Here is a 16,265-nt window from a genome sequence, read left to right on the forward strand (position 1 = left end):
CGGGTTTATGCAAAGAGCAACCACCAAATTAAAGTCAGGGACATTGTCCAAACCCAAGCAAAAAACGTCATAAAAATGGCTGCCTGATGGCTGCCAAGCCATTACCAAATAACTAATAAATGCGAATGAAACTCTTATGAACGTATTTATGCCAAAGTTAGATGTTACAAAGTTAGTTTAATTTACCAAGATGGCGAGTAAAGTTGTCGCTCGTGGACCGGCTGAGAGGCGAGACTTTGATGGAATGGAAAAAAAGTGATGTCTGATTTTCTTGCCATTTCTTTATAAAACTTCTCAGTTCGCTGTGTCCGCTGGAAAGGGGTTAAAAGTTTAATTAAGAGCGCTTCGAATTGAGCAAGTTAATTGATTTTAGTTCTGATTTTTAACGAGATCGACGTAATAACCGCGCTGTAAATTTTGCCTTGATAATTGATTTAATCGACTATTTTAATTTCATTGCATAAGTAATATAATCTTAAAATCACTACGTAGTATAAAACAAAGTCGCTTTCTCTGTTCCTATGTCCCTTTGCATGCTTAAATCTTTAAAACTACACAACGGATTTTGATGCGGTTTTTTTAATAGATAGAGTGGATTCGAGAAAGATAATACACGTATATATATAGTATATTTATTATTAATATTGCACCCGTGCGAAGTCGGGGCGGGTCGCTAGTTTATATGTATATAATTGTAACTTCAATAATAGAGGATTTCAAAGCAATGATTCACGGCGATTTAATATCGCATCTGTGGACATAACAGAGCCAAATTCAACCGTAAAATTTCACTCTCATTTCATCAAAAGATTCCCTTTTAAAAATAAATTGAAGACATTATAAGTGTCCTCAGTTCACATCATTACTTCAAATAAAGAAACGAGTAAGTATTTTTTGTCGTTACAGCTTCCAACAAATCAAATATTTACTCAGCTTACACGGTCGACGGCAAAAAAATGAATTATCCCAGGCTTAAAGGCATTAAAAATTTAAACCAATCGAATTCTGGAGAATCGTATAATACACAATAATTTGCCGCTGAGTGCCGTGAAGTTCACGGCGACGATACGGTCTGTGACGTAATGTCGAGCCAGGAACAAGTTCACAGTGAGTTGACAGAACGCCATCGAGGATTTATATTCGTTTGAAACACGCGAGAATATTTTACGTATTTTTTTATAACACGATTCTCTAAGGCATGATTTATATGGGAACTTTTGGAACAGTGAAAATATGACAGGTATAATTTTCTTTGTCGAACCGATACAGGTCAACGAATGGAACGGTTTAATATGAAAAAGGGTAGCCTTCGCTCGACATATCTGACACATCGATGTTCCAAGAATTTTATACACTATTTGTGTATTTGAATTTGGTTTAAATACTAAATATATTTTCATATTAGTAAAATTTATATTTTTATTATAATTTGTTATATGTAACATACATAATGAACTAACATGACTGTAATTTTAAATGTTGAAAACTAGCTAACTACTGAACTAAGTAACGACTAAATTTCTTGCCGGTTCTTCTCGATACACAATACGGTCTACAATCAAATGTATGTGGTAGGTTTACTTAAAACAGTTGTTAAATGACGATTCAAAAGTGCTTGTAAAAGCCTACTTGAATGAAGTACATATTGATTTTTTTTTTGACTTATGCACGTAGAGTGCGTTTGAAAAAGGACGTACCAAAATATTAGAGCATGCCGTTTGTCGCCACGGAACACGATTCGACCGTATCTTTAATTTAAATTTTTCTATTATTTGATCGATCGCTTTTATACTCTATGTTTTGGTGTTAAAATCGGCGACATAAAATCAGGAAGAGGTACATTCTCGTAGTGTAATTTAAGCAATTATGCTAATCAAAAATACGATTTTCCCCGAAATACCATTCACGGAGCCAAAGAGATTAGTCACCGTGAAATGTAACAAACGTTCCGACCAACATACGGACGCGCCCTGAATATTAAATGTAGATGAGGACAAACTTTAAATTGAAACTATATCATTCCGAACTTTCCACTCTATTTCAGATGCCGTGCAACGCTTTGTTGAACTGCCCACGTACACCGAGGTGAATCCGGGAGAAGATGCATTACTCAAATGCCGGATATCCGACAAGAAAGGAGTTTGTTCGTGGCAGAAAGACAATAAGGTAAAATAAATCAAATATACTTTGTGCCAACATTTAAATATTATATTCTAAACGATCGACGTATACAAGTCCTATGAATATTATGTATGTGTAATTGTTGTTGTTTGTTGGAACTTAATTTACATAGTAACAGAGCAACGGTATCAAGTCATTTTGTCTTACATATTGTTTATAAGCGAAAGGGCACAGAGTAGGTTGTCACAGAAAAATAATCAGATTCGAATGACACATTAATATTTATCATAATATTGAAACTTTATATGACAATTTTGAATTTGGAATCATCACAAAAAAATGATTATAATCGTCTTATAATTATTAGTTTAGTTTTTATTAAACATTTACTCTTGAATTAGATTGTAAATATAATGCGTATTTTTTCGAAGCGTTGAACTCGAAACTCACCTCAGAACACGACTGTAGAATATCAAAGGGCGATAAGCGACACGATATTAATTATAACATTTAAACATATATTACATACGTCAAAAAAACTTAAATCGATTTTAAACATATCACGTGTGCGATACGTGATCTTACAGAATAGCACTGTTGAATTACATAATTAACAACTTTATTAGGAAAATTTCGTTTGATCACATCAGTGTACATACGTCCTTATGAAACGGATAAGTGTCAACGGAAACGGGATGTATGGTCGAGGAGCGACCGTAATATTGTACTAATGACCGATGATAACCTGAGCCATATTCTTGTGTGTTACTTAGGAAATGTCCCCATTGAATTATACCTTATCGATAGTAATGTTACAAATACATATTTTTATATGAGTATATGTTTCTGGCGCCGTCGCTTGTTATAAGTCCTTTTAATTTTAAGTCAATCTTATCGTTTTTAGAACGAATCGTATACTACTTCAGTTGTTCAGAAAAAAAAATGCTGTTTATCTCTGGTATAATAGGGTTGAAGGATAAGTTAGATAAGAGATAATTATCAAAGACAAATTGATCGCCAGAAAAACAAAAGAGTTTACAAATATTATACATATTTGTAACTAATTCCTAGAGACCCACCCCGGCTTTACACGGGTACTTTATATGTATCGTTATATCATGACCAAATTACATAAAATATATATAATAGCCTATGTGTTAATCTGGCGTATAAACTATATTACTGTAAAATTTCATCCAAAAGCGTTCATCACTTTTTTTGAAAGAGTAACAAACGCACATACATCCATCCTCACAAACTTTGGCATTTGTTATATTAGTAGTACAGTAACAGTAACAGCCTGTAAATTTCCCACTACTAGGCTAAGGCTTCCTCTCTATTAAGGAGAGTGTGTGTAACATATTCCACCACGCTGTTCCAATGCGGGTTGGTGTAATGCACATGTGGCAGAATTTCAATGAAATTAGACACTTGCAGGTTTCCTCACGATGTTTTCCTTCACCGCCGAGCACGAGATGAATTATAAACACAAATTAATATAGTGATACTAGCCTGATTTTGAACCCGCAATCGTCGGTTAAGATGCACACGTTTTAACCACTGGGCCATCTCAGCTCAATATTAGTAGGATATATTGTAAATAAAATGCTAATTTCGAATTCTTATTAGAATAAAAGATAATCGATCTTCAAACAAATCGGTATTCAAAATCAGCAAATTTATTTATTTATTTATTTATTTATTTATTTATTTGGGAAACAAACAGTAACATGATACACAGATGTATGATTGAAAAAGATAATACAGATACCAATTAAGTTTCCACTTACAAATAATACAGAATTAGAGCAATTTGAATACAATGATATGAATTTAATTAAATATATTAATTAACTAATCTAACCTTATATAAAATCTGAAGAGAAAAACATTTAATCAAAATAAAATAATGTTAACAATAATAAATTAATAAATAAAATACATCAAATTACATCCTCTTTAAAAGTAACTCTAATTACGATTATCTAAAACATGTTTAATTAATTTTTTAAAATAATTTAGTGAGGTTACAAATAAGTCAACACTAGAAAAGTATTTGTTATAGTTCCTACAAGATCGGAGTATAAAACTGTTTTGTGTGAATTTGGTTCTTGTAGTAGGTACATCAAATAGCCACTGGTGGCGAGAACTTAGTCTTGGACATTTAAAATTTATGTTATATAAAAGGTAAGGGGAGTCAACTAGATTCCTTATAACTTTAAATAAGAAAACCTGATCTCTCAATATGCGTCTGTCGGCCAAAGGTGATAAATTATAGGAACAAGAATCGAAAGCACTTTGTTGTACTTTAAACTCAAGGTGTTTAACAAATTTTTTTTGAACTTTCTCTAACTTGTCAGTGTAGATATTATATTGAGGATTCCAGATCACGGACCCATACTCGAGAATTGAGCGGACATATGCATTATATAAAATAATTAACGTTTCTAAGCCTCTGAAGTCTTTGCCAATCCTGAGTACAAATCCAAGCATCCGATAAGCCCTTGCAACAGCATGGTTGATATGTGCATTAAATGTGAGTTTACTGTCAAGATATATCCCCAAATCTCTCACCTCGGATACCCGTCTTAGACTTTTACCATTTATGTGATAGCCGAATTCTATCGGTTTTCGTCTTCTCGAAAAAGATATTACATTGCATTTATCAATATTAAGAAGTAACTGGTTATCACAGCAATATTGAAATAATCTATTGAGGTCTTCTTGTAGATACAAACAGTCAGATTGTGATTCAACCTCAAAAAATATTTTCATATCATCAGCATACAAAAGTGTAGTCGAATGCTTGATGATGCTCTGGACATCGTTAATAAATAAATTGAATAGTAATGGTCCGAGGTGAGAGCCCTGAGGAACACCTGAGGAAATCGGAACAAATGAGGAGCAGTAACCTCTTACCGCAACCGCCTGACTTCGATTTAATAAATAGGAAGAGAGCCAACGAAGCAGATCACCGTGTATACCGACCTCTTCCAATTTACGAACGAGAATGAAGTGTGAAATTTTATCGAAGGCTTTGGAGAAGTCGGTATACACAACGTCTACCTGGTATCCTCTGTCCATACTGGTTACGACGCGGTGGATTAATTCTGTCACATTAGTTTCCGTAGATCTTTTATCAATAAAGCCATGCTGTTCTTTAATAATAAAAGGTCTCAGCATAGGGTAGATGGTGTCATATATTATTTTTTCAAAGAGTTTTGCTATTGTGCAAAGCTTAGATATGGGCCTGTAATTTTGGACAACGTGTTTGTCACCAGACTTCAATATGGGAACAACGTATGAGCGCTTCCACAGCGCAGGCATTTCCCCCAAGTTTAAGGATTTGTTAAATAATAAATAAAGGGGCATAGCAAGAGTTTCAGAGCATTCCTTCAAAAATATAGGAGGCAAACCATCTGGCCCATAGCCTTTATTAACATCAAGCTTTTTGAGGTATTTCTTAACAGCTTGCAGTGAAATGCTTATTGATCCTATATTTAAGCTATTAAGAGACAAAGCTTTTAGGTGATTGTTTGAACCTCCAGCATTCGACGTGGTGAAAACCGAACTGAAATATTCATTGAAGGTGTCGCATATATCAGTGCCTCCGCTAACAGTCCTACTTCCGTAAGTTAGGGTATCGGGAATACCATTCGCTGTCTGTTTTGACTTCACAAAACTCCAAAAAAACCTGCTGTTACTTTTAATTTTTCTTTCGGATGCAGCAATATAATCGTCATAACACGTGACTTGTGCTCTCTTTTGACGCTCACGTAATGTACTGAATGTATCGTAATCGTATAACCTGCCATATGTCTTCCATTTGCGATGAAACTTAAGTTTTTCGGCTATGACTTTAATTAAAGATTTGGAATACCAAAATGGATATCTATTGTCATATTTAATGGTTTTTGTCGGGATTAAGTCTGTGATAACAGTATTAATAGTTTGATAAAATATATCAACTGAAGAAGATATATTAGTATCATTTAATAAGTCTAACCAATCAATATTTTCTAATACCTTGTTAATAGCTTCATAATCCGCTTGTCTAAATAAGCGTATAACGCGATTGGCACTACGAAGAATCTTCGATGTGGTAACATTAATCCTTACATTCAAAGCAGGATGATAATTATCTTCAGCTACTAACGGAGAAATTTTAGATATTTGACACTCACTATTGCTAATAATTAAATCGAGATACCTATCATCCTTATTGGGAACGCAGTTGAATTGTTTAAGATTATTAAAATTAAGAAAATTATATAAAGTACTGATAAATATATCGTCCTCATAGCAGTTTGATAATTTCATAAATAAACCTTCATGAACCCAAGACGCTGTAGAAACATTAAAATCGCCTACAATTAGGATTATATCATTAGGATTTGATAGAAGGTCTTCGGAGACTAATTCAAAATATTCACACAAAGCTGCATAATGGTTTTTACCATGAGGTGCGTAACAACAGTGTATATGAAGTAATGCAGAGGATGGCTCCAAAGACAGAGGCATAGAAACCCTAACTACATCAGCTGCAGAATTTAGTAGAGAGAGAGAGGCGGTTGATCTTATTAACAGGTGAGCTTTTACAGCAATTAAAACACCACCACCCATTTTACTACCATGCGCAATGTAGTCTCTATCGCTTCTGTATACGCTGTAGCGCGAGTCGAAAAGTTCCTCATTAAAAATATCACCATGAAGCCAGGTTTCACTAAGACAGATAATGTCATAATCTTCCTGTATTAAGTTCCTAAAAAAAGCATTGGTTTTAGTTCGCAATCCACGAACATTTTGGTAAAATATATTAAGATTCATATTGATCGTGGTAAAATATTATAACACATAAAGATATAAAAATCACAGTTTAAGATTAAAATAATAAGACCCTTAAAGAATACATTAAAATGTCCAAAAATAAATTCTACATTGATTAACAAAGTCCACCAGTGTAAGCTCGATTGGTTAAAAAAATAATATAGTAAACAAACACAAACCTTATAATAAAATAATAAATACAAATAAATATCACCGTCTCGATCAACATGCAAATAAAATTTAATAAAAACTATCTTAATTAGGCACTTATGCATTAATAGAATAATACTTAAACAATTTTTTTTAAATCATTACAGTCGGTAAAATACAATACAGAGCTAGAGTCATTTCGAAGCGCCATTATAGAACAGTTCTTAACCCACACGAATCTGTATCCCTTTTCTTTAGCCGCTTTTTTCACTGATTGCAGGAGAGCTTTATTGGAACTTGTTAAGTGATCATTGAAATAAATATAGTTATTATTAGAAGTAAATCCAATATCACAGCCTTTTAGTTTTAATTTTCTTACTCTCGCTAAAAACTCATCTTTCTTCCAACGGCAAAGGAACCGTATAATAACGGGCTTAATTTTTTTATGTTCTTTATTTTTGGTAGCTACTCTGGTTACAAAGTCAATATCCGTATCACAGTTCAGTTTGAATTCAGCCTTATCCGCTATTTTTTGCACAAGGGATATTAAGTTTTCATCCTTTCTCTCTGGTAGACCATATATTTCAATATTCGATTTTCTTGCCCACTGCTCACGATTATTATTTTCCTTCTGTATTGAATCTACTACCGTTTTAAGCTGGCCAAATTCTGAGCACTTGGTTGACAGTATTTTAATGTCAGATTCACATTTATTTATTTTATTGCTAAAATCATCGAATTTATCGTTAACAAAATCTAAACTATCTTTTATTTTGAGGAATTCATCCTTTAATGCCTTTAGCTCGCTTTGTAGTGGGGTTAAAGACAATTTGAAATCGGTTTTTAAATCAGCGATTTCGGCAGAGATTATTAGACGAACTTGATCCAAGAAAGAATCACCATTAGTGTCTGGTGTGAATGCAACCGTTGACGAACCGCCCCTGCGCACGGTGATATTCTCGTTACTATCGTGGATCTTTGAACCGTAATTACCGCGTACTGGAGTATTATCTTTTCTAGTTTGTCTTGGCATCGATAATGAGCACTGCGGGCAAAGCCATTTAGTTTTAACATCGTGAGGTAGGACCACATCGGACTCAGTCGGATATAAGCATTTGTAATGATAATTATTTCCACATTTTGTACAAATCATCCTCACAGTGGCGCCTTCTGTTGTTAAATTGCAGCACGAATATTTCATTCTTACAATATTAATGAGAATAAATAAATATAGAAACGAAAAATTGTCGGTTCAGCTGGGGATTGAACCTGTACCGTACTGCGACGATAGGGTGTAAAAATCAAGCCCCTATACCACAGGGCCAGCTCCGACTGACTTGATGGGTCGAAACTTGTCAACTGGTTTGTAAAGTAAGCTCACTGGGTTAACGCTCTTGATCAAGATCCTTTGTTTCAATAACACACGCAAGGTCACTTCAAAGTCACTCACAACTCAAAAATTAAGTTATTTTACGTAAAAACAAAAGAAATCGTGAAATTTAGTCTAAATTAGACCTTAAATCGGATATGTTACACACTTAAATCACAATGACAGCATTTAAAAACATTTTACATAGGTTTATATATTAAAAAATGAATTTTAAAGTGGAAAGGAATTATAACACGTTTGCTCTAAGTACCTGGTACTTAGAGCAAACGTGAATAATTTAATATAAATATGAGACAACATCACATACATTACTCTGATCCCAATGTAAGTAGCTAAGCACTTGTGTAATGGAAAATCAAGAGTAACGACGGTACCACAAACACCCAGACCCAAGACAACATAGAAAAATAATGGTAATCTACATCGACTCGGCCGGGAATCGAGCCCGGGACCTCGGAGTGGCGTACCCATGAAAACCGGTGCACACCACTCGACCACGGAGGTCGTCAAATATATATTAAGATATCAATATTATCCCCAAAATAATTATCACGGACGACAGATTTGTTAAATAATATATGAGCTATAAATTAAGGATTACGTACGTCTTCCTCGTTGACTATTTAACGCCATTACGGGAGGCTTTGGTTATCATATTTTATGTACATGTGTGTGTGACTCCAATATATGCGAAGGCAGATCTTTTAATTAAATGAAATTCTTTAGCAAGTATATGTATTCATTTGTGCTTATAATTCATGTTATAGGAAAATACTCAATTTAATTTAAATTCTGCCACATGTGTTCAGCCAACACCAAAGGAGCTTTGTGGAATATGTTCCAAACCTTCCTACTAGGGAGAAGAGGAGCTGCAGTTGTTTAAGCTCTTTTATGAGTAAAAACTAGATCCGAGTGATAAAAATTCAAGAAGGCTTTCAGACGCACTTATATCGTTATTTTAGAAGATTATATGTTATTAAATACTCAATCATATATCCGCAATATCCGAGAAAAATCTTCAAGAAACTCAGGAGTCTGGAGACACTTTACCATCAGTTAAATTACAAAGATATGTTAATTAAATAATGTTGAATTAAATAATAGAGTCAAGTTAGCCAAGTAAGTTATCATCGTAACCGATGACCGAGGTTTCAAACCCAGGTACTTTTTTAAATCTAACAAAGCAAGCCCCATCACAAGCGAAGCCTTGATGATAACTAGTACTAAAGTAAAGTAAAGTAACAGCCTGTAAATTTCCCACTGCTGGGATAAGGCCTCCTCTTCCATTAAGGAGAGGGTTTGGAACATATTCCACCACGCTGTTCCAATTCGAGTTGATGGAATGCACATGTGGCAGAATTGCGATGAAATTAGACATACGCAGGTTTCCTCACGATCTTTCCTTCACCGCCGAGCACGAGATGAATTATAAACACAAATTAAGCACATATATATAGTGATGCTTACCTGCATTTGAACCCGCAATCATCGGTTAAGAAGTACGTGTTCTAAACACTGGGCCATCTCAGCTCATCAACTAGTACTTAATAAGTACAAACATCCGTTTTAAACGATAACCGAACCCCAACAAGCATCCAATAATATTACATGAAAAATAACCAAACGGATGACATAATGATAGTACATTAATAATCAAAATCGTTCATTATTCTCTTTATAAATACGGGGACAATTGTTACGTAAAATGAATTTCATCATTTTCCGCTGATAATCGAGAACGCAGGCTTAACGGGCTCTCAACCGCTCGGAGAGTATAAAATATGGGAATATTAAAACACCATACATAGTTCTATATACACACAGGAATAAGCAAGTTGGTTCGTATCATTTATGTGTTTAACATATGTGTATATACGTATCTAGTTTGATAGCGTTATAAAATTACAATAGTTAATAGTATGATAGGTAAGTATAGTTTAATTATTCGTTCATTCATTCATTCATCAATGATTATAGATAGTACTTAAATGATAATAATTTCAAATAAAATGTAACAGAAGAACAGTTACATAAAATTGTTGCAAACAGGTCGTAATTATCTAAAATGAATCTTCTGGCAAAGAGAAGCAAATTAAAAACTGTTTGGATTTTGATAAAACTGTACAATAATATAGTTTATACATCAGAATAGCAGAGAGAATATCTATAATGTGTGAGTAATATCTGAGAAACAAATCTTTAGATGTGGGTGAAACCTAATTATAAACTATAACATATTTATCATTCAAATATATTTAATTAATATATTGAATCGTCATTTAACAATTAAGTGAAGCTGCCACCGGTTCGGAAAGTAAACTTCTACCGAGAAGAACCGGCAAGAAACTCAGTAGTTACTCTTTTTCAACATTTAAAAAATACAATCATATTAGTTAAATACAATTATATATGTATGTAATGTATCCTGCCTGGAAGTCAGGTATTCCAAGCTTTTACAATATCTTGTATCCATTTGAATGAAACCTTATTGCATTAAACAATGAAAATATACAATTATCATAATTTACACGTCATACAAATGACCGACTTATATTCCGAAGTCTTAGAAAAATAAATAATTAATGAACTTTAATAGGCGTGTAAACAAGAAACATAAGATATATTTGTTTAAAAACTCTACACCCAATGATCATTAACTATCTTTTACAACATGTAAATGAACTCATTACAGTCGTCGACTAATTACAAAATACTCAAAACGCCTTAAAATTAACGGTTAGCGACGCTTATCGCTTTGTTTCCGATGTCTACAATGAAAAACGCCTGTCATACCAGCGATGTTTCACTTAAATAACTTAACTAAACACAATGGATGTTTAGTTTCCATTCAAATGAACTGTCAAAGAATACTTGTGTACTTAAGCTTATATATTATAAATGAATATTTATTTATTAATCATTACTATATTACATATTTTGCGTGCATCGCGAATTTTTGAAGTTTTAGAATCGTAATAAAAATTGTAATGCTTTTAACAATAGATTGAATAAATATTTTGAATTTCCATATCTATTTTGAATTATTGAATATACTCTTCAAATGTTTTGCTTCTTTGTCTTTTGTTCCAATACATTTAAACAATAGTAGACTTTTAATCGACTACAAAGAGGAAAGGTTCTTTTGAATGCAATACAGAAATATGAACAAGATGTTCTCAGAAGAACTCGAGATATTTTATTTATACTTTCTTTACTGATTAATATGAACAAACATTTAGGTATATTAATATATATAAAATAACTCTGTATTGTACAGGTGTGATTGAATATCATTGAAGTCTAATTTCTTAGTTAAATAATTGTATGTGTTGTTAATCTTTGCTGAAACATAAACATTTACAAAGTATTGTATACATAATTATGAGCTGAGATGGCCCAGTAGTTAGAACGCGTACATCTTAACCGATGATTGCGGGTTCAAACCCAGGCATGCGCCGCTATATATGTGCTTAATTTATGTTTTTAATTCATCTCGTGCTCGGAGCTGAAGGAAAACATCGTGAGGAAACCTGCATGTGTCTAATTTCATCGAAATTCTGGCACATGTGCATTCCACCAACCCACATTGGAACAGCGTGGTGGAATATGTTCCAAACCCTCTCCTTAATGGAAAAGGAGGCCTTATCTCAGCAGTGGGATATGTACAGGCTATTACTTACTTACTACTTTACTAATTATGTAGAGACAAAACTTATTCATTTGGGATCATTTGGTGGTAAATGTTTGTGCAATCCCGTTTGGGCAGATAAAACTTGCATCAGATATTCCACCATAAACAATAACACTTAGTGTTGTGGTAAGGGTGAGTGAGCCGGTGTAATTGTAGGCATAATTAACTTAACATCTTAACGCTTAGGTGTTCCATTTGCGTATATACAAGTTACGTTTACTTTGTCTTATAAATAAACTGATATACTTTTATTATAAAACCACTGATAAACTCAGAGCAGCTAGGAGTTGTAACAGAAATGCTAGCAGTATTTCCCCGTCGAAACGCAATTCCGATTCTCTGAGCGAAAAATGAAGTCTCCAGTCAACAGACGAGGCGATGTGATAAGATAGTTTTAGCTACATTTTGATATAATTTTTTACTTTTCCATAGTAATGTCGTTCATTTCAGATGACGTAGGGTACTTATATAGATCTGTCAAATCAAGAACGCACGCCCCTCCATGTATTTTTTTGTCATCGTGTGCGTGAGTGATGTTCGCCGTTTACAATATGTCTGTGTGCGTGTGATGACTAAGAGTAGAGACAACAAAAAAATAAAATTTAGACTCTATGTAAATTTTATTTTATAAGTTTGCTGATTATTTTATTAAGCAGGTAGCCTTTGTAATTGAAAAGGTCTATATTATTTTATTATTATTTTTACAGGTATAACTAGTTACACACACAGCTACTTATACTATACGTTCCTAAACCATTTTGATGATTTTTTTATTCGGTGCAAACAAGTCAAATATATTTAAAAAAATTATAAACAATAATTGTATTTGAGTCAATATAAATGTTTTTTTTTTTTGTAGACCGTTATTCTACTCTTGTATAAAGAGGGTATAGATAGTAATCTATAATATATTTTTTTATATAATACAAGCACAACTTGCGTTGTAATACGTCTTAATTTTTGATTGATCACAATAACCTTAACAAAACAATAGCCAACGAATTAACAAAGCTACAAATTAATAAGCTAACGTAAAAAAAAGCGAGCTGTATATATATTTAGACAGCAAGTAGCTTAAGTGATTTAATAATAGATGTGATCAATATATTAATAGTGAGTAATAAATATTATTAATGTACGTCAGATAAATTAAGAATGTGTCTAATCAAAGGAGGTAATCAGGACGCAGCAGTGACAGATGAGAACAAATAGGCCGCAGAGCTGCGGTCTCTGTGGCTTGCTATGAATAGGGTTTTCAAGCGCGATCAAATAACGATGTTACATTTTGCGTAATTGGGTCTCCAGAACATTCTATTATTACGAAAGCAATATTTCCTGATTTCTTTTATTGTGACAAACATTAAGTTTAAATTACTTTTTAATATTTTATTTTTAATATCTTGATATGTCTGAAAAATGATATTACAATAACGCCGATATAATACTTTCGTGTAAAGAATAATTGTACCAGTTTATTATCATATAAATAATTTATAAAAATATTAAACTGACTTCAAAATTAGAAACAGCTATTGAACTAAAAATAAAATCCAGCTAGACTGATTTTAATGAAACTTACAGTGTTCCCTAAGTTGAAGTGTAACTTAGATTAAAAATAATCATCTCAATTCGACGTTTAGTTTTAGAAAAATACTTGGAATCATACAAGCATACATACAATCATACGAAATTAAGCTCAAGTGTTTGGAAGCCTAAAATATAATTAAATTCTATCATTGTTACATACGTACATATTGAAATGGTATTTTTTTTAAGAAGTTGTTTAAAAATAGGTACAAAGTTTAGCCACTTAGCTGTCACGGCTGCTTGCACTATTGCCATTTAATATTAACATGCACATGTCCGGCGTGATCACTTACCGTCAGGTGGCACGTAGGCTCGTCTGCCTTCTGTTGTCTATAAAAAGTTATTATAAATACTACCTAAGCCTGCGACTTCGTACTTCACTGTAATTTTTAAATAGTAAGTTTTCTTATCTTTTTTTATGGAATAAGTTGGCGGACGAGCATATGGGCCACCTGATGGTAAGTGGTCACCATCACCCAAAGACGCTGTAAGAAATATTAACTATTCCTTACATCGTCAATGGGCCACTAACTTTGGGAACTAAGATGGAATGTCCTTTGTGCCTGTAGTTACACTGGCTCACTCACCCTTCAAACCGTCTTAGCGGTAGAATCTCTGATGAGTGGGCCCCATACCTACCCATAACCTACCCAGGCGGGCTTGCACAAAGCTCTACCACCAAGTTATCGCTACGATTCAAATAAAAATTGCAAATGCCAATTTTGTTCTTAATATGTTGTTATAACAAATATGTGCTCACTTTGTTATATTTTCAACATTAATAGTTGTTTAAATTTTTCTCCTCAGTTAAGTTAGAGGATGTTCTGTAATATGTCTTTAAATATTTTATGCAAACACAGTCAATAATCTTCCCAACATAAGATATTTAATATAATTAATTAAACTTTTTCTTAAAAGTTAAGTTTGAGTAAAAGAGAACATTCTGCAATATGTCATAAATTGTTTTGCGCAAACAAAATCAATAATCTTTTCACCATAAGATATTTAGCACCATAAATAAAGGGATAGATTATTCTTTCATATTATCTGATATTCACTTACAAAGTTTGCAATGTATAGTTTTAGATATAACATCATTGATAATAGCTGGAGCGCTGTTTTTGTATCGTAAACTCAGTTCTCTTGGCTGTCAGAAGACCACGCCTTTTGGTACTTGATTTATAATGTTCGTAGTGTTTTTCCTCATTTTCTTATGTTAGAATATATTTTAACTGTAACACACAACTAAGAAAGTATAAAGAATACGTCGTTCTAAGTTACTTTAGATAAATAAATACATAAATACAAACGGTTAATAAAATAAAGAATAAAGTAAACTGTACAATGATTGGTGCCTTTACGATATATTGATTCTTTATTCTACAATTAATCTGGTCGGTATAAATTTCATACTTCCGTCTTTATTATATAAGAAAAACGCGTTTATTAATGATTGATTATATTTAAAATTATATATTTATATTAGGTTTTTATTTATGTATAATGTTAGTGAACAACAAAATTATACGGTCTGAAATTTTAATGTCATGCCTGCTAGTTAACTTTTTGGGCTAAATAGGAAAATATTAGGTATTCGACATAATATGCTTTATTAATTTTGTTCATTTATTTTACATAGAAAACTATAGCAATATTAAATTAACTTGACCACGCGCAGTTGTAGTCGTTCGTATGCGTTGATTTTTCGGGCGTTTTAACTTCGTGCATAGTTCAGTTTTGTTAACATTTTACACTAATAATACTAAAATAGAAAATTAACATATTCAGAATGTAATATTATGTAGAAAGTTTTATTATGTTTATTTTTAATAATAAAATAGTTTGAGTGTAATATAAATTGATACTTGGGTTTATTTGAGAAGACATATTAATTTTATTTTTAACTAGCTATGCTGCAACATCGTGCACGTTCAAATTAAATGGAAATTTTATGTATGCTTATTAAATAAAATGTGCCTAAGTTACTCCTCATTATATCAGCTATCTAGTTGCTAGTAAAAGTCATATGCATTTAGTGAAAAAACGGTTATTTTAATATTACAAACAGACACCTGGGCATCCCTACATTTAAATTAATAGAACTGCAAAGCCTTACATTTGCTTGCATTAAAACCGCTAGGTCTGTATATACATGATGATGATACCAATTTTCTTGTACTCATTCTATAAAGTAATTCCACTTTAGTTACTAAACATATTGCCTGCCCCGATGGTTTTAAGAACCTCTCTCAGATTTGGTTGTCTGGAAGAGATGAATAATTAATCATCCATGTGCCCAAAAAGAATAGGAATTATTTTATTAAATTGTATATAACTTAGCATTAATGCAATATCCACTTCATTTAATATCTCGTGAACTTAGCTTATGAAAATGTAGTCTGAAGTTCTGCATTCAAACTCCGAGTTGAGGTACTAAAAAGTGATTTCATTTCTATCAAAAAATTCTCAATATTTTGAGTCCTATGCTTAATGTTAGGT

General features: G+C 32.7%; 1 protein-coding gene across 2 annotated transcripts in view; it reads left to right on the forward strand.

Moving 5' to 3' along the window:
- The window catches only part of LOC124533988 (hemicentin-2), a 122,379-nt gene that overhangs the window by 48,212 nt on the left and 57,902 nt on the right, over positions 1–16,265 (forward strand). For both annotated transcript variants that reach the window (XM_047109580.1, XM_047109581.1), the window contains exon 2: positions 2,045–2,166. In XM_047109580.1, coding sequence (XP_046965536.1) covers positions 2,045–2,166 — 122 coding nt within the window. The remainder of the gene's footprint in view (positions 1–2,044; positions 2,167–16,265) is intronic.

This window comes from Vanessa cardui, chromosome 12, assembly GCF_905220365.1.
Source record: "Vanessa cardui chromosome 12, ilVanCard2.1, whole genome shotgun sequence".
NCBI classification, from domain to species: Eukaryota; Metazoa; Arthropoda; class Insecta; order Lepidoptera; family Nymphalidae; genus Vanessa; species Vanessa cardui.